This window comes from Thunnus thynnus, chromosome 9 (assembly GCF_963924715.1).
Source record: "Thunnus thynnus chromosome 9, fThuThy2.1, whole genome shotgun sequence".
Lineage (NCBI taxonomy): Eukaryota > Metazoa > Chordata > Actinopteri > Scombriformes > Scombridae > Thunnus > Thunnus thynnus.
The window spans coordinates 30595612-30615007 of NC_089525.1; the positions used below are offsets into that span (position 1 = coordinate 30595612).

Sequence of the window (19396 nt, forward strand, 5' to 3'; positions counted from 1 at the left end):
TCCACTTTCCATGGTCCATATTTTTTTTATTTTTCCCAGTGGATCTGGGGATTTAAGTCATGACCTTCCAGTCACAAACTGGCATCTGTGCCCCCGAGGCCACTGCTGCCTGCTGTGTTTCCCTGTGAAATGACCCTAACATGTTGTTTGGGTTCCTCGTCTGATTTGGACCATTGTACATCTGTGTAAATGGCATCATGATTGGTCAGTTCTGATGTGGATCAGATGGAGCCAGATGGCTATGTGGTTCAGTGAGTTTGGATGCTCTGATATGCCCTTGTACAGTGTGCTCAGCCAGAGAGAGGCAGAACAAACAGGGAACGATTTGAAACAGGAAAACAGCTAAAAAGTGTTTAAAGCTGCTTTAATCAATATTTTTTATAATTATAACGTTTGAGCTGACAGTGTGTAATGTGAGAGGCGTCACTCGTACTGACGAACCAACAAATTATTATCACAATTTCATCAATTTTGGCCACAGGAGGCAGCTGTTTTCAGAGAAAAAGCTCTAAAAAACACACTGCACACTACCTGCTCAGCACCAAACAGCAAACAGACACAGTTAACCAGTTGTCCTTGTACAACACAAACATAGGATTCTGACATGATTTGGACTTTTTTTTCCATGATGTACTATGGGACTGTTATCTCACTACACATGCTACAGAAATCATACTTGGTGCAAATGCTCCTCCTGGCCATGTGCTCAACAAACATAACGTCACCACTTTATGTTTTGTGTTTTAATAACTAATGAACTGTGAAGCACAGATAAAAAAAAATCCTGGGACACACATTCCACCTGTGCTTGTGATCAACATAATAGTACCAATAGCACCACCATGTGGATTGTTATGAAGCTCTTTGCATTATAGTTAATAACTTGTGAACCATTAGGCATAGTAACAACAATCTTGAAACACAGATTCCCTCTGGGGATGTGCTTAACATATTCAAACATGGAACAAATAGCACCATCATGTGGCCAGTTATAAAGCACTGGTGTAACTGTTGAACACATGGTTGAATTGCATATCAGTGGTATGTTCACACAGTAGTCCTGCAAATTTTGATAGCATTTCACCTGTAGATGGTGCTACAGTACAAATAAAACTTTAAATGACTCCATAAGTACTTCTCTATCAGCACAGATTTGTCAGTATGTGGAACTGTGAATCTTACTCTGTAATATTTAGAAGTGTTTGCCCAGAGGAAAGTAAAATTCAAAATATGATCTCTTCTTTGTCCAGCATATTTCTCTTAGACATAACTGAGCTCAATTTAACATCAATATGAGATTTTGACCATTTTCTCCTGCTTCTTAAATTCAGCTACTGAGAAATAGAAAACTTCTGTTTTAGAAAAAAGTCATATTCAACTAAGTGAAATGTAAACGAGCCAGTAATCATACAACAGAATAAGAAGATGTAGAAACACTAGCAATAATTTCCACATAGTAAAAGTTGGCTAAGGCTTAAAATACATGTAGGAATTATTATATATGACTTAACTATGGTGTGAGTATTTTTTGCTATTTGGTTGGATGATGAAGAAACCATTCTTAACATGTAACATAAAAAACTTAAGTAATGCCAGACTGTTTGTGTTACTGAAGCAAAGACTGGAAAAGTAGTTGATGTCTGATGAGGTCTGTCTGACCCAAATGTTGGATTTATAATCATGAGAGCCAATTAACAGTATGTGGATTATTTTTCTAATAAAAGATAATCTTTCATTTTTTTTTCCAGTTATCATCACACAGTTGTCTCATGTTATTCTGAGTTGCATTGATAGAATCAAAGTGTAAAATCATCCACACTGTGAGCTTCACCTCAGGGATAAAATCAACTTTGAACAATTGAAATGCAGCTAAAATCATCATAATGTGTTTAGTGTCATTAACGATCTCTTCGTTTGTTAGAAGCTCTGTTTTAAAAACAGGCCTCTGAGCAGGACACAGAACATAGTATGAATACAGAATGCAGGTTCTTATTCATGTGCATGTGTTTGTTAAAGAGAGAAAATAACTGTTTTGGCAGTGATAACTGAGTATTATCACAGTACACATGTGTTCAGACACAAACTCCACAACTGTTAAAGGCGACTGATCAGCTGCCGCCGTCATCAGAGGTCTCATGTCTCTAAAAACATATCTCCTCGTCTCCTCTCTCCTCGCATGTTTCCTTGTGTCTCTCCTGCATCCTCAGCAGGAGGGACTAAGACGCAAGGAAAAGACGCCAGTTAGGGAAATGTGGATGCAATTTAAGAGACTTGGGATGCACCCATAGTCTTCCTCTTGTCTCCTCATTTAAGATTTTATTTTATTTTTTTTCTCTCACTGCACTTATCTTTATTTGTCTGAAATAATCAGCTTTTCAGACACAAACTCCTAGTCTCATTTGAATTCAGTAAACTCCAAATAAGATGATAATTTATATCTGATAAGACAAAGTTTTCTTTGTGAGCAGCAAATTTTTCCTCTGGGTGGCCACTGGGAGGTGCTGTGACCATTTGAATTATTTAAAAAAATTAAACACCTTGCTGTAAATCTTTTTGCAGTGTATGATGGGAGCAGCTGGACCCAAATGCAGGACACAGAAGCCGACAGGAACTTGAGAATATATCTTTATTCCAGACTCAGGAGCAGGATATACAAGTGCAAGCAGGCAAAACCAAACAGAACAAATGATCCAACAACACAGAACTGAAACACAGGAGTAAAATACTAACTGAACTAACGAGGAGATGCAGTGCAGGTGGGGAGATTGGTGGAGTGAAGGGAGGGAAGTGATGAAGCAGGAGAAAGGGAAAGAAGCTGATTGGCTCCTATCTGACTAATCCCACTCAGCCCAGTCTTCACATACAGAGAGAAAAGTCAGAGGGTATCTAGTAGACTGGTGGAGAATGGTAACTAAGGGACCTGGGGACGTGGGAATGCAGCAGGAGGAAAGGGCATAGAACAAGATTATGACAACATCCACTTTGACTGAACAAATACAATTGAGAAGTTTTTTAAAACACAAATGTTTCAAATTCATTCATGTATCCATTAAGTACTGACAGAGGATTACTTTTTGGAGGAATGCGATGATGAAGCAAAAATTTTACATCCCATGTCAACTGCAGCCTGCCGCACCTGAGAAGATAACACACAGAAACACAAAATATGAGTTTATTTGCAAGAAATGGAGTATACTGATATTGAAATCCCCCCTGATTATGAATACATGAAATACTGTATTGACTGGCAGATAGTAATTTAAATGTAAATCATAATATAATACCACACTAGCAATTGTTCTTGTATGAAGAATATGTTTTTATGACTTTAAAGACAATAGAAATATTTTGCTGTATTCATCACTTGTAATGTGACTGTAACTTCTGGGGTTTTACGGTGGTAAAACATCCTGCTACTTCCACCTTAACCACTGACAGAAAATATTATTTCCATGACCACAAACAAGAGGTCATTTGTCAGGAAAATGTAAATGTAGGTTGTTTTAAGCTTATGAACAACAGACTAATGCTGTTGTTTCTCAAGTCTTTTCTGACTCAGTTTACTGGCTTCTTTCAGACATTTTAAATCATTCATATAACTCATCCAGAGGCAAATTCCAAATTGTGGATCCACCTACATACCTGAACAGACCGGGCTTTGCCATAACGGCACATGGTGGCGAAGTGCTCACAGTTCCAATTGGCGACACTGTACTTCACATCCTTACCCACCATCGAAAGAGCTTCTTTCACAATTTCCATCTTTGGCCTGGGTTTCAACTCATATGTTGTGTGTTGTATGTTATTTTTTTTCCACTTGTCTGTTTTGACCACATCTCTGAGTTTGTCTTTCCTGATTTGGCCCCCCACAAGACCCAACGCAGCTGCTGAAGCCCCTGAACTGCCTCCGCCTAAGTATGAGGGCATGACAAAGAGGCACACAAGTTATACAAGGTAAATGCACTGAAGACTGTAACATATTTTATGATGAGTTTTGTATGTATACTGTTGAGTTTATCATTTAAGTTCATGAAAGTTGAATTAAATGTTGGTTAGTTTAACCAAATAAATAATCAAAGCCTGCACTCGGGTCTGCAGAACAATGCATCTTGGCTGCTATATGATGGTCTTTACTGGGACACCAGTGTTTGGGAGTAGCAGTACTGGCACTGCAGTGTAAAGAAATGACTCACCGGGGGTAACCAAATGAACAACGTGGCCACCACCAATGTACACAGCCCAGTGCTGAAAGGCACCACGGAAGATTTCTATCAAGTCACCAGGTTCTAGGTCCTTGACATCCTTGGATTTGAAGATCAAGAAATAAATACATTTAGATACAAATTAGATCAGATTTGACATTACTAGACTCTAGCAGAGAGAGTTACTGTACCTGAGTTCAAACATCCAAACATGAAGAAGACGACATTAAGTCTGTAGTTTTCAAGCATGATTGCACTCAGCACCTAATTTACATATTCACTACCTTTGGGCAATTGTTCAGTTGTTTTGTGCTGCATTCCTGATGGTTCCTTGTGGCGCTTTTGACCTCTAGTAGAGCTAGAGATTGGTTTTTAGTTTTTTTGGGGTGGTGCACACGGGTGACGTGATACATAGTCCTACAAATCGTTTTGCACTATTCCACGGATCTACAGGTGGCTGTAATCTGCTGTGCAACAACAATATACAAACCAGATTCATTTAAACCTCCACCAGCAGACACAGGAGCTGTTGCCCTACTAAATAACTGAACTGTACTGTTATAAACCTGGACTTTACATTTCACATCCCTCTTTTAAAAAGGTACAATGTGTAAGGTTTGGCCAGAAATCAAAATTTAAGAAATAACAATTTTGATGTTATGTCAAAGACATCTATGTATTGTGTTGCAGAGATATCTACTGAAGTTAGCATGCTAACCAGCTAGCTCTGGCCCATACTGTCTCGTAATACCACTTTGTATCTGAGGGGCAATAGTGAGTCACTGTAGCATCCAGTCTGTCCTCAGTCCAACATGAGAGGAAGAAGAAGTAGCGCTGCCCAGAGCAGCAATGGCAGAGATGAGCCAGGTTGAAAGCTGCTGTACTTTTCGCTGTACGACTGTCAATATTTCACTTCATTAAGTTTTAATATTTTTCAGAAAGTAACCATGTAGATTCCCAAATTGTGGTCAGTTTATCCAAATAATGCCTATTTGGAAAGTCGCATCGATGTTGTTAGAGTGACCAGCTGCTGCTGCAGACACTCACCAGGTGAGACATCAGCTGATCATTTTGGCTGCATGATCCAATGAACTGCACTGGGTTGCAGAAGTAAAGTGTAAGCTGACATGAGCCATTTGGCATTGCAGCACATTTTAGTAAGCTGGATCGATATTGAAATATCATATCAATAAATTAGGTTTCTACTGGATTACTGTGTTGTAAAATGGCAGCAATTAATGAAAAAATGCTGTGTGGTGCTTGTTTTACCATTAGTGAGTTCTGTGACATTTTATGATTTAAACCTAACCTCGGGACATGTGTGTAACTATTTAGTTGTTACTTAGAGTTTTGTTGTGACTTACCTCTGTGGTGCAACTGCTTTCTGATCTGTGCAACTCTTTTGTAATTTACAGCTGTCTCTAATGTCTCTGTGACATTTTCATATCTTGACACTGGCGCACAGATTCACTGTAAACACTGTTTACAGTGTTTACGTCTGGGCGGGGATATGCTACCCCCTTTTTGTTTGGATCAGGTGGCCAATTCTTAACACAACATATTACAGACAACTTAAATAACACAACATATTACAGACAACAATGACAACAAGAATGTTGTGCTTTTTTCCAAGGAATCAAGGATCACCTCAGATGTTTGGTCCTCCGAGTGATATTTATGGAAGAGGGCTGCCTCTCTCATTTCATCTGATAATTGTTCTGCGCCTGAAGGGAAAAGAGAGCAAGGTCATTAGAAATGTAGAGATCCACAGAGAGCAAACAAAATATATCAGTAGTTATAAAGGAAAAAAATGATGTTGATCAACTGCATAAAAGTGTAAGTATTTCAATGTGTACACAACTCCAGGCAGGAAAAACAAAAAGAAAATCTTGGACTGCCATTTAAGATTCCAACTTTAACACTCAGGCAGCATCAAGAGGTCTATGTTGATGTTACTCTAAAAAAAAGGCAAAAGGGAGGAAATGACCTGATGATTCCCTCACAACCAGGCTGGTCAGAATATCTGAGTAATCTTGGTGCAGAGTATTGGGTTATAAATTCAGAAATATAAGAGGCTGCCATGCCATGTAAAAAAACAAGACAAAATTCTGATTTTGATCAAACACCAACATTTCTAGCAGATGCGATTCAAAAGTTAGGAAAAGGTAACTCACTGAACCAAGCACTCTAGCAGTTAATATCAACAATAAGCAAATCCCTCAGCAGGTGAGGGAGTACACAATTGGCCAACTCTTCTAGAGCATTTCCCCTGATTTTACTTGTTGGCATTTTTTTAAATCAGTAGTTCTACAATATACGTTAAATTGGCATGACTGACAATAGTAAGTGTACAACATTCATTAACACTGTACCACATCATGCACAAATAAGACATTTCAGCTCAAGCACTAATGAAATACTTGACTTCTAGGCAAGACCTTACCATGTAGTAGAGCAGGTGCCAAAAATCGAATGTCCTTGCCACAGGAGCCACAAGAACGTCCAATAGGTTCAGTCAATTCGTTTCGACAATATGGACAATACATTACCTGGGGAAAAGGAACAATGTGAATGCTGAGTGAGGCTAAAAATATATTAACATGTGGCCTTAGCATATGAATGCTTATGATATAGACCTTGTTCACAGCAGACATTTTGACTTGTCGTGGCAGAAAAAGAAGTGTAATGGAAGCCTTATGATTAACCTAAGATAACAGCTTATACACGAACGTTTTAACCTAAACACTTTTATTCTCACTGCAATGGAAATCTAGTCCAGCACTCATAAGAAAAAGTCATGGGGACAGATAAATTTTCTCTTAATTGTGTGTCTAGATTAAACCCCAAATTCTTCCTTTATAACTCCATACTGTCCTACAAAAGCTAACCGGGTAACTACAATTTTGGTCAAAACTGATTTATGACTGAAATTGAACTTTTGGATGTCTGTTTTATTTGTGACAAAATGTTTCTGGTCCAATCTTGCTCTGTTCTAGAGAAAATAGGGTGTAAAAATTGCATTAACTACAAATGTAACCAAAATCCAAGACAAACTGCAGTAAATATAGTTATAGTCTAAGTTATAGTTATAGTAAAGCTGCGGAATTGTATCTGGACAAGACAAACCACAGTGAGTGTAGTTGCAGTCACAGTAGTAGGGCTCTCTCTCTCTCTATCTACCTCTCTCTCTCTACCTCAGGCTGACTCATCTTTCCTTAATTCACTCTAGGAAATAAACTAAATAAATTAATAAATGTCTATATTTTAGAGGTTTGCTTACTGAAAGCAGATAGTATAAGCATAGGCAGATGTTAAATTATACACCTACTTAATAATCCTACATGGCACAGCATGAAGCCAAGTATAATTTATATAATCTCATCTCGATATAGCTATACAACAAGTATTACAACAATTTAGAACTTGGCTAAATTGCCTCAGCAGGTTTAGCAGCAAAGGCTAGGTAGGACAAGTGATATTAGTGTCTCTAAAATGATATATATAGATTATTTTTCGTCCTGGTTGTGCTGCTTGTTCTGGATAAAAATGTAGCAATGGAAGTGTTTATGTATTCTTGCCGGGGATTGGAAAAAAGCGATGATGCTGAGACAGTTGATACATCAAAATTAGATTAACTATGATATCAGCCATGTTTTTGGTTTGAGATTTTATGGGGGGCATTGGATATGATTGATTAACAACTATTTGTATCAAAATTGTGATTTAAAAAAAAGAAAAGAAAAGTGTAATTCCCTCCTTCATCAGGCCACATAGGGTAGCCAACAGAAATCCTTTTTTGTTTTTTGACAGTGACATTTCATTAATGCAGCTTCCATGTGAGTGTGTAGGGCCTTGCCTCTGTCACATTCCAGGCATTATAGAAAACAAGTTTGCAAAAGCAAGAAGAACAGGAAACCCAATCAAACACTAAGTTCTTCTTATTTGACAGGAACGTAGATCTAGGAGTCTATAAGAAGGAAGGAACACTTCAGCATTTTGAGAAATACACCTATTTGCCATCTTCCCCAGAGTCAGACAAGAAGATTGTTATCAGTTTCATATGTGTTTGATCAGCCCCAAAGAGCGGTCCCGTTACAAGCTGGCATAGCTTAGCACAAGGACTGGAAGGAGTAGGGAGCAGCCATCGTAGCTCCATCAAAAGTGAAGAAATACAACTTCCAACAACTCCAAAACTGATGCACAGAGATTAAATTTATATCAATCTTCTCATCTGACTCTGGGAAACATGACAAATAAGTGTATTTCCCAAAATGTTAATTTTAAAAAAAACTGTAGTGTCCAAATTACACTCCAAATAAAAGACACAACACTGAAGCCTCTGAATTACAATAATATCTGAAACAAAAGTCAATTGAAAGAACAACTCAATACAATTGATTTCTCTGTGAAAGCTACTTACCATTTTAACTGCTGCTGTCTGTGGGAAAGAGTCAGGAAAAGGAGGAGAGCAATCAGTATCAGTGTTCCTGAGGAAAAGGAGAACAGAGTGATTGAAGTGGGAGGAGGCATGGTGGCCCATATATGGATAGAAAACCAGTTCATAGATAGATTCTTTATTGTCTTTTAAGGAAATTTGTTGCCACAGTCTGTACAGAGCCTCACATAAATACAGAAATACAGTGCACATCCACTATATAACTACATGAAAGACATCTATATGGGAGATAAAGATATCCATACGGCGTATCTTCGAAATATCGTTCCTCAATGTAAGCAAGCACATTACAAAACTGTTTTTATTTTATCTTAAAATGTATCTGCAAGTTTTAACACAAAGATGTATCTGTTGACCTGTGTTGTGTTGTAGTTGTTTTGATGCTTTGGCAGCTCAATGAAGCTGTAACTGAATGTGTGTAACTATGCACCCTGGGAGTTTAAATTTATTTGAAGTGGGTGGATCTTCAACTCAGGTCTGATTGGTTGGCATATTTAATTATAGGTGCACAGATAGCATGTCTTATGAAATAGAAAGTAAAACTTTGCAGTTACATCTCAACCATGAAATACAAAAGAAAACAGAGAGACTGCAATATGTTTAATCATTAACTGCAATATGAATAGATCAGTAAAGCACAATTACAGTATGGACAAACAGGATGAAAAAATGACAGATAAATTGATAACATATATGAAGAATGTGATCAGGAGAACAACTTCCTGGTGACAGACAGAACCTGAGCCACATGACCTCTCACCATGGAGACCTGGAAAGAGGAGAGGCTCCACATACACAGAGTGGAAAACTCACATCACATGATTACAAGGCAAATATAAAGGCACCCATACTGCACAAACACACTGCTTTAGTTTCAGGTATTATTGTTGAAAGCAAAGCTTATCTTTCACTTTCTCACAAGAACAAAAATTTAGACCCACTCAGGTGCACAAACAATTTTCCCTTAACGCCGAATTTATGACAGAGTTCTATGCACCATATTCGCACGGTGGCCATTTTCCTCTTACGCCATGCTCAGGGTGGGAAGCTTGAACACTGTCAAGTAAAGCCCATGTGAGAATGGTGAGATGGTTGAAAAACTTGACTTGTTTACCATCACTTTTATTTGACCAAATTGATAAATGGGTGGATGAATTTGCCAAGATCCCCAAAAGGATTTTAATAAAAGGATACAGCAACTGGATTGAAGTTTATAATACCGACCTGTCCGACCTGCACTGGAAACCCTGTAATATTAGGCTACCAAATGTGAAGTCTGCAGTTAACATTAACGTCAATGTTAGCACTGCTAAAGTTGTCAGATGACAAATCAATCCATTGGCTTGTGCAAACTTTAAAAAGTAACTACTTTTATATAGTTTCATGATCAACCTGCATCAATGATACAGTAATATGACAGCGGGTAAGTGCATCACTGCTAACTTAACCTTTTATTGTTTCATTTGTTGTTCAATGTATAAGCCTTATTCTAGTCTAATGGGTTTCACATGGCAAGGTAATATTAAATGACAGGGATAAACCAGTAGCAAAGTCCATTAGAGGGCTCAGCACATACTCATAGAACTGGACTTATTTCCAGATAACTACTATTTACATGGATGTATATCCAAACATAGCTGGGATGTTAATTTAAAGCTCTGTTCAGTCAATGCTTGCTGCTATCTGCTGCTGTGGGGACCAGCAGGACTCATCAGTGTGAGTGTTTGGGTGTCAGTGGAAAACTTGAATGTGTAAATATTAAAGTCTCCCTCGTCTCAAAATTGTGTTTTTCTTCTTATTCCTACAGTTGGATGTTTGAGTTTCAATTATGTATGTGCAGAGTTCGACACCAGAAGACTGTTTTCACATTCATCTGCTGAAATTGGAAAGTTTCTCAGAGCTCATTGAAAATCCAATTTTAAGGGATGGGCCTATAAGCATGATTTGTGACATCACTAATACTTTGGAGCCAATATTCAACTTACACAAGTGTGATGTGGAAACTTGAAGCCTCTGGTGCACATACACTGAGAATGGACTTAACAGTGAAGTAGGAGACATCTTCTTTGAAGTAGTTAAACTTTTGAAATGAGGCTTAGCAAAGGTTCAGTCAGGAAGACTATCTTTTGCATTCTCAGGTTGTTAGTATTATTTCTTAAACCACCTTTCACTCCCATCCCTAACGCATGCTCACTTATGATTCCTTGCTGTCATTCCAATGGGTGTCAATTAAGACATCAGCTGTTCACATCAGCTGATCACATCTAACCAATAGCATGGTGACACACCGTCATTTTTCAGCCTATCATAATGTCTTTTAAAATGTGTTTTCTCTTTCCCTGCCTTAGTGCTTTCATGCTGCCGTTTTATGCACCCCACCACCTCCCCATCACCACCCTGTCTTTGCAGATTCATCAGTGCATCGCCTCATCAACCTCATCAGTCTCATCAGCCTTATCAGGCTTAGCAGAAGTCATCAGCCACCACCGGCACCAGTTTCTGGATTCCATGGGGGGATCTATCTTGTGCTGCTCAGGACCGATGTCCTTCGATTCAAAATCTCCCTGTAGAGTCTAAGCGCCAAAGACTTGACAAGACTTAATCATCAGTATCATCTGTATAGTAAACAATTTTTTTTGCTTCATTCACTTGTTTCAGCTGATTGAAATATGATTTGCCTTTCTTGAGCTCACTGTTTGTTGCTATGTACAATTCTGCCAGAAAGACAACCAGCATAAGGTTTGAATGAAATTCATCAAGACTAGGGACCTAAATGCCAACCCATTTTTAAATGAAATTAAAACAATGAAATAGTAAAATTGTCTAAGGTCCTGTCACTTTGTAAGGGTCTCACAAAGAGCACCCATTGAAAGAACTTGAAAGAGCAATGGCAAAGGGTAACATTCGCATTGAGACAATCTCAGCCACTTTTCTTTCAAGTGATTCTTGGTTTACTCTCCTTTTCACTCTGCCTCCTTTTCTCTCATCAACCTGGCATATGACTTATCTATCATTTAAAATCTCAAGTTGTCTGTAAGTATTTGGTGGTCATAGTAATGCAAAGTACTCTTTCAAATGAAACTTAGTGTAAGTTCAAGCAGGAAGACTATGTTACTCATTCATTCTCATTCCCCTCTCTCTCTCTCTCTCTCTCTCTCTTCTGCTTCTCGTATCAGCTGATTAGGGGCCTCCACCCCATTCACCTCCAGTTTCATCACTTCAGTGCCCAGGTCTGAGCTCACCAAAAGTCTGCTCCTCTTCTCACCCAGATCTCAGCATTCTCCTCTTAATCATCACCACCACCAGTGCCTAGACTCCATATACTGCTCTACTCATGGCTTCACTACCCCCTTTATAAAATATTATGACATCACGATGGGGTCTAGTTGCAGAAGACTTTACACATTTCTCATCATTATGTACATGTGTCTATAAATAATTGTTCACTCTAATGAAGTCTCTCCTGATGAACTGATGTTAGATGAAGAATTGTTGCTAATACAGAAATAGGCAACCATTCTTCCCTGTCTAAACATAAGATTAAAGGTAATACTTTAACCAAATGGCATAAAAGTTTAATGTTTTAGGAAGAATATATTCCCATTTGAACTAACAATCTCTCAGTTTTAGGAACTCCAATACTTCCTAATGTGTGTTCCGCCTTCTCTTGGCAGCTGGTGGCCAGGGGGAGTCAGGTGAGAGGATAGATGTGAATATGGATGGTCCATTTGGGGCTGGAGGGGGCTGATCAGGGAGGGAGAATTAGAGGTTCTAGGGGGGCTAGTGGAGCATGCGGGTGCAGGACTGCTATCTGTAAATGAGGGAGGGAGAATGGTGGGATCTGGCAAGCAAGAGGCAACTAGAAGAGGGGGACATATTGCTGGCCTTGACCCCAGCGCCTCATTCATGTCTGTGTGGTAGGGCAAGATGCTTGGGGTCACTTCTCCCTGGTCTGTTCCTGACCCTGTAAGAGGCTGTCTCAGTTCCTGTGGATAATGATGTACAGAACATCAGCTCTCAGCAGCAATAACGCCAACCTTTAACCAGAGACAAAACAATTCACCTTTTTTTTTTTGAGGTTTTCCCACTTTTTAGATGCCTGTTTGTGGGTTACATTGATTTCCCATTCACAGCCTTATGAGCTGCCTTGTCTGTTCCACTGTCCCTGTGAACACATACAGTAGGGGAAATAAGTATTCACCACACTGACATTTTTTTTCAGTAAACATATTTCCAGCGCAGCTATTAACATGCAATTAAGACCACACATTGGTATTAACTCAATAAGGCAACACAGTTAAAGAAATCATAACATACCAATCAATAAAAAAGTTATGTGCATTAAATTGGAATGACACAGGACAAAAGTATTGAACACAATAACTGAAATGTAGTTAATACTTGGTGGAGAGGCCTTTGTTTGCCATGACAGCTTCAAGACGCTTCCTGTACAAAGAAACTAATCTCTCACGGTGTCCAGGTGGGACTTTGGCCCATTCTTCTGAACAGTAAGTCTTCAAATGTTGAAGATTTCGGGGGACCCGCTGGTGAACAGTTATCTTCAGTTCCTTCCATAAATGTTCTATTGGGTTTTCTTTCTCTGAAACCAGTTGATGGTCTCCTTTGCAGTATATTTTGGATTGTTGTCCTGTTGGAAGGTCCACTTGCCTCTCATCTTCATTGTCCTGGTGGGTGGCAACAGATTCTTCCAAAGAATATCCTGATACATGGCTCCATTCATTTCCCCTTCAACAATTTGGATTATGCTGGTACCATGAGAAGAGAAATAGCCCCATACCATAATGCTTCCACCTCCAAGCTTAACTGTAGGTATTTTTAGGGTCATATGCAGAGCCAAACATGGTGTGTAGTGTTACTTCCAAAAATTAAAATTTTTGTCTCATCTGACCTCACCACATTCTTCCAGTAATCTACAGGCTTCTCCAAATGTTGTATAGCAAACTTAAAATGAGCTTCAACATGTCTTTTCTTCAGTAATGGAGTCTTGCAGCGTGATCGTGCATGGAGACTGTGGCGGTGGGGTGCATTGCCTATTGTTTTCTCTGTGACAATTGTACCTGCTTCTTCCAGGTCTTTCTGGAGCTCTTTTTGAGTTGTCCTTGGATCTCGGGCTACTCTTCTGACTAATTTTCTTACTACTGGTCAGCAATTTGCGAGGAGCTCCTGTATGTGGCCAGTTGCTGATGGAGTGATGCTTACTCCACTTGTGGATAATGGCCCCAGTGGTGCTTATGGGAACATTTAGGAGTTGAGGAATCAGTCAGTAATCTCTGCCAGTCCTATATTGCTCAACAATCTTGTTGTGAAGGTTTTTGGAGAGCTCTTGGTAGCAAATGATACGTTCACAGATGTCTAATTCTTTTTAAAATAGTTGAAATACTAATAGCCATATGCACTAACCCAGTGATTCTTATTAGCACAGTTAAGAAGACTTATTAGTGGAATCACCTGGTTCAGTGCTTTTTCTTACTGTGTGTTGAATAATTTTTTTGTGTCATTCCAATTTAATGCACATAACTTTATTGATTGGAATGTCATGATCTTGTTTGCTGTGTTGCCATATTGAGTTAATACCAATGTCTGGTCTTAATTTTATATGAATAGTTGCACTGGAAATATGTTTAATGAAAAACCTGTTGATGTGTTGAATACTTATTTCCCCCACTGTAAAATCTAACACCATGAGAATAAGATATGAGGTAAATATGACATATTTTAATTTATTGTTTCGTAGGCTATGCATGCATACAGGCATTTGTGGGTTTGCTACAACTCAAACAACCTTAGGGACAAAGTGATATTCTCCTCATTTTTGTTTTATCTTTTCACACCACACATTCTGAGATTTTGTTTGAGACTGTAAAGTTAGCATGAGGAAAACAAAGATGCGTGTGCTTGATTTAAATACTTGACAAAGTAGAAAGAAGAAACTCTTACATTTGTATGTTGTTTCCTCCATTCTCCAGTAGCACGTGCACTTCCTGTTAGGACGATTGTGAGCCTGCAATGATGCAGACTTGCTTTTTCAGGGTCTCACAGTCCACTTACACTCCACTTTAATTTGATTGGGACAGCCCTTAATATGGTGAACCTCCACTTGAACGTGCAAATGGAGGGGGAGTGGATAGGGCGAGGGGATAGGCCTTAAGTCTCTGTGAGGCTGTACTCGGGCACAGTGGTGCTTTGAGTTAAATGCTAACACCAGCATGCTAACATGCTCACAGAGATAATGCTAACATCTAAAATCTTCTCTTTGATGTTCAAAAAATCATCAGGAGTCAGAGTTCTGAGCAGCAAAATGTACTTTAATGCCGGCAAAAAAGGAGAACAGTTACAGTGTACACAAAGTCCACCGGAAGGCTCCGAGTTTCTAGGCTCAGGGCGTGGTCTTTTATATCATTTGGGTCTACATAGTTCACACCTTTTGTCCAACCTCTTTATACTAGCCAATGACACCATTATAATTTCTTTACATCATCTGTTGCAGACCCAAAATCTCTAAAATAGGTTTTGGGCTGAACTCGATAGCCAATGCCTATCCAGTCATGCTCTTTTCCTTTTTTATAATTGTTTAGGGTCACTTTACACCATTATTGCCAAATCTTCTCCTGGCTTTATTTTTCTTACAAGTTACTCTTGCCATTTTACACCCTTATTTCTTGATCCTTTCTTGAGGTTTTTTTTTTTTTTTTTTTAAAAGTGAAGTTTAATACAAAGGTGACGTTAAATATAAACACAGAGTTTTTTGTCAGTGACATTTCATTGATGCAGCTTTCTTGTCAGTGTGTAGGGCCTTACCTCTGTCACATTCCAGGCATTATAGAAAGCCAATTCGCAAAACCCAATCAAACACTAAGTTCTTCTAATTTGACAGGACTGTAGATGTAGGAGTCTATAGGAACACTCCAACATTTTGAGAAATACACCTACTTGCCGTCTTCCCCAGAGTCAGATAAGAAGAATGTTATCATATCTGCACAGCCCCAGAGAGCGGTGCCAGCACATGCCGATGTGGCATAGCACGAGGACTAAAAGCAGTCGGGAGCAGCTATCGTAGCTCTGTCAAAAGTGAAGAAATACACCTTTCAACAACTCCAAAACTGACGCACAGAGATTAAATTTATATCAATCCTCTCGTCTGACTCTGGTAAACGTGGCAAATAAGTGTTTTTCCCAAAATGTTGGAGTGTACCTTTAAATAAATTACAGTGTCCAAATTACACTCCAAATAAAAGACACAAAACTGAAGCCAACGAATTACAGACAATATCCAAAACAAAAGTCAATCAAAAGTATAACTCAATACAATTGATTTCTCTGTAAAAAGCTACTTACTAGTTTAACTGCTGCTGCTGTGTGTGAGGATCCAGGAGGAAAAGGAAGAGAGCAAGGAGTGATCCTGAGAAAAAGAAGACCAGGCTACGAAAAGTGGGAGGAGGCATAATGGTCCATATATGGAACAAACCAGTTCATTTAGGGATTGTTTATTTCCTGTCCTTTTAAGGAAATTCGTTGCCACAGTCTGTACGGAGCCTCACATAAATACATAAATACAGTACACATCCAAAACATAACTACATGAAAGACATCCATACAGGATACATCCCCATACATAGCACATATACAGTCACTCTGCGTGTAATAGCTTTGCTGTTGACATCTGATAGGCTGGGGAGGCCGATAATTTTTATAGAATCACACATTTTTGTGTGATTCACATGAGTTTGTTCATATTGGAGGCAGTTAACATGGTGAAGAAACAGGGGGAACAGTAGAGGAGAATGAGTTGAATTATGATTTTGTAGAGCAGGAGCAGAAGGTTCTTCCAGTTTGTGGATGTCAGTGATGTGATGTTCAAAGCTCAGTTTATTGTCCAAAGTGAGTGAGATATTTGAAGCTCTCCACCATCTCAACAGTCTCATTAATGATGCAGGTGGGGTTGTGGGTGGAGCTGTGTATGCTGGAAGTGTTAAAGAACAGGTCTTTGGCTTTGTGTCATGTGTTTAATGCCAATGTTGGTATCAAATCAGGAGAGTTTTAAAGCAGAGGCTCAGTTACCGTACCTGTGTTCAGACATCCAAACATGAGGAAGAAATTTAATCTTTACCTAATTTTCATATTCAGCTAAATTAAGGCAACTGTTCAGTTGTTTTGTCCTGCATTCTTAAAGGTCCCCTGTGGAGTTTTTCACCTCTAGTAGAGCTATGGATCAGTTTTTTTATGAGTGGGTCCCTGTTTTTTGGTGTTTTGCATACGGGTGATGTGATACACAGTCCTACAAATTGTTTCACAGTATTACACTGATCTACAGGTGACTTTAATCTGCTGCACAACGCAGAAATGTACAAATGAGATTCATAAAAACTTCTTTCCAGAAGCTGTTGCCCTACGAAATAGCTGAACTGTACTGTTATCAAACTGGACTTTACATTTCACATCCCTCTTTTAATCCCTGCACTTGTCACATTCATGTATTCATTTCATTTTTGCTCTCGTCACCTTCATATATTACATAAACTTCATTTATTTGCCCATATCACAGCCCATATTTCCTATTATTCCATTCTATAAATAGATTTTAAATTTAATTGTAATATTGCTTTGTTCATTTAATTATTATTATTACTACATTACTTTTATTCTATTTTTATTCTTCTATGTTGCATTTGTGGGAGCAAAGCACCAAGGCAAACACATTCTTTGTATGCTAACCAAGTAAAGATGGGTGTAAGCAACGCAGGATTAAAAATGCTTAAAAAACTCTGTTTTGCAAATATTTTATGAAGAGATCACAAGGACATAACTTTTGTTTGTTTACAAGAAAACTCCACAGAGCGCCTTAAATGTTTGTGGGAATCAACACAAGCACTATTGTTGCTCCTGTCCACCAGGCGCCGACACTAAACAATAAGATTCACACAATTCCTACACAAACAGCAGTTACCATAAAACAAGTAAAGAACAAATCAGGAACTAACTGTTAATATAGTAGCTGTAGAATGACTCTGTGTAGCAGATGATCATATAAGAACAGGTAGTTTGATACTGAAATATCTAATGGTCAGCTCCTGGATTGTTTTGAATCTCCAAAATGACCATTTAATGAGAATCATTTTTAATGAACTGATTCAAGTGTTAAATGTTGCAGCGTTGTTTTTCTATTTGCTTTTGTTTTCTCAGGTCAAAGTGTGATGATCTCTCTTAACCTCTGTAAAGTTTTCTTTACAATTTTTGTCATGAACTACTGTGCAGGCACATTTATCTCATGATTATCTATCACTGATTCAAGTAATCATGGGATTTACTCACCATTGTGTGTTGTTAGAGTTTTGGCCTGGTTTCACTTGCCAGGAGACTCAGCACCTGAGGGAACAAAACATTAACAAATATTACTCAAGAAAAGTTTGCAGAGATCAGATATCTTCATATACAGAGAGAATAAGAAATAAAAGTGTCCTACCATAAACTGCTCCACATCTCTATATGCCACTTATAGAAGAATGTAAACAGGTCTGGCCGCCTGACTTCCTGTTATGAACAAGACACTCCCATTCCCATTCTGGGAATTTGACCTGAAGAATTCCCAACAAATACACAAGTTCCTTTGTATTTTAATACAAAAGAGACCATAATTGTTTCATTGCTTGGTAAAAGCTGCAATAAAAGTTGCAATTAGATTTCTTTACTACAAAAATATATTCTATAATTTTAAATTATTATTACACTGACAACATTACCAGTACAGGGGGAGGATGCCAGTGAAGCCCACAGGAAGTGTGTGTGGGAGGGTGGGGGAGGTAATCTTTCAGAGTGCTTCACCACCACCAGTATTGTGAGAAACAAACGCTTGGCTTACACTCACACTGCAAGACATAAACAATAATTAAAGTTCTGATACACAAATCTGTTTTCAGTTTTTGGACTTTTTCTCTAATCTTTGATTTTTGCTGAAATATTGGATCATTTGAACATTTATTGAAATTAAAGCATGTGAGAAGTTTAGAGGGAAAAATCACTATTTGGTGGAGCAACAACTCATAGACATGTGAAATGTGACCCCGACTACACACTGCTTTTTGTAAGACGTCAAAAGCCAAAAAGGTTGGAAACCACTAGTTTGATCTCTGAAAAGTAACTAAAGCTGTCAAATAAATGTATTGGAGTAGAAAGTACAATATTTCACTCTGAAATGTAGTGGAGTGGAAGTATAAAGTAGCATCACATGGAAATACTCAAGTAAAGTAAAAGTACCTCAAAACTGTACTTAATTACAGTACTTGACTAAATGTATTTAGTGACTTTCCACCACTAATTAAAACAAAGTGTATCACTACCAAATTTTATATTTCATTTGTTTTCAGAATCACCATCTAGTTAAAAATCTGTTAATTGTAGGTCTGATCAACATAAGAACTACAAACAACTTTCTTCATTTATTAGAAAGTTTTTTTTCTTTCATGATCTGTTATTTCCCCCATTAACTATTATTATGGATCAAATTAAAGTCAGGGAGAGTCTGTCAGTCAGAAATAAACACATTTTAAACACATTTGTATTTTACATCATTTATCGTCGCTTCCATTCAGTCACATGTGAGGTTGCAAATGAGTTACATGAGATATAATTTCAATTTTCCCGGAAATATTTAGCCAAACACATAATTCCCAGTGTTCAAAAGACACTCCGAACATATTCTGGGTTAATCAATGATTAATTC

At 38.3% G+C, this 19396-nt stretch overlaps 1 protein-coding gene across 1 annotated transcript; it reads right to left on the minus strand.

Moving 5' to 3' along the window:
- Positions 1–3507: 3507 nt before the first annotated feature.
- On the minus strand, positions 3508–10089 carry LOC137189902 (phospholipase A and acyltransferase 5-like). Its single transcript, XM_067600023.1, has 5 exons — positions 8623–10089; positions 6646–6751; positions 5850–5926; positions 4194–4302; positions 3508–3911 (listed from the first exon to the last, which is right to left on the minus strand). The coding sequence occupies exons 1-5, from the start codon at positions 8848–8850 to the stop codon at positions 3601–3603; spliced, it is 831 nt and encodes a 276-aa protein (XP_067456124.1). The 5' UTR covers positions 8851–10089; the 3' UTR covers positions 3508–3600.
- Positions 10090–19396: the final 9307 nt, after the last annotated feature.

Excerpts from the sequence above, each read along its gene's own strand:
- LOC137189902 (XM_067600023.1), bottom strand. The coding sequence starts at position 8,850 with ATGTGCACTGTATTTCTGTATTTATGTGAGGCTCTGTACAGACTGTGG. Across the intron at positions 6,752-8,622 it reads AGACAGCAGCAGTTAAAATG|GTAATGTATTGTCCATATTG; the intron begins GTAAGTAGCTTT and ends CCTTTTCCCCAG. Across the intron at positions 4,303-5,849 it reads CGGAGGACCAAACATCTGAG|GATGTCAAGGACCTAGAACC; the intron begins GTGATCCTTGAT and ends TTCAAATCCAAG.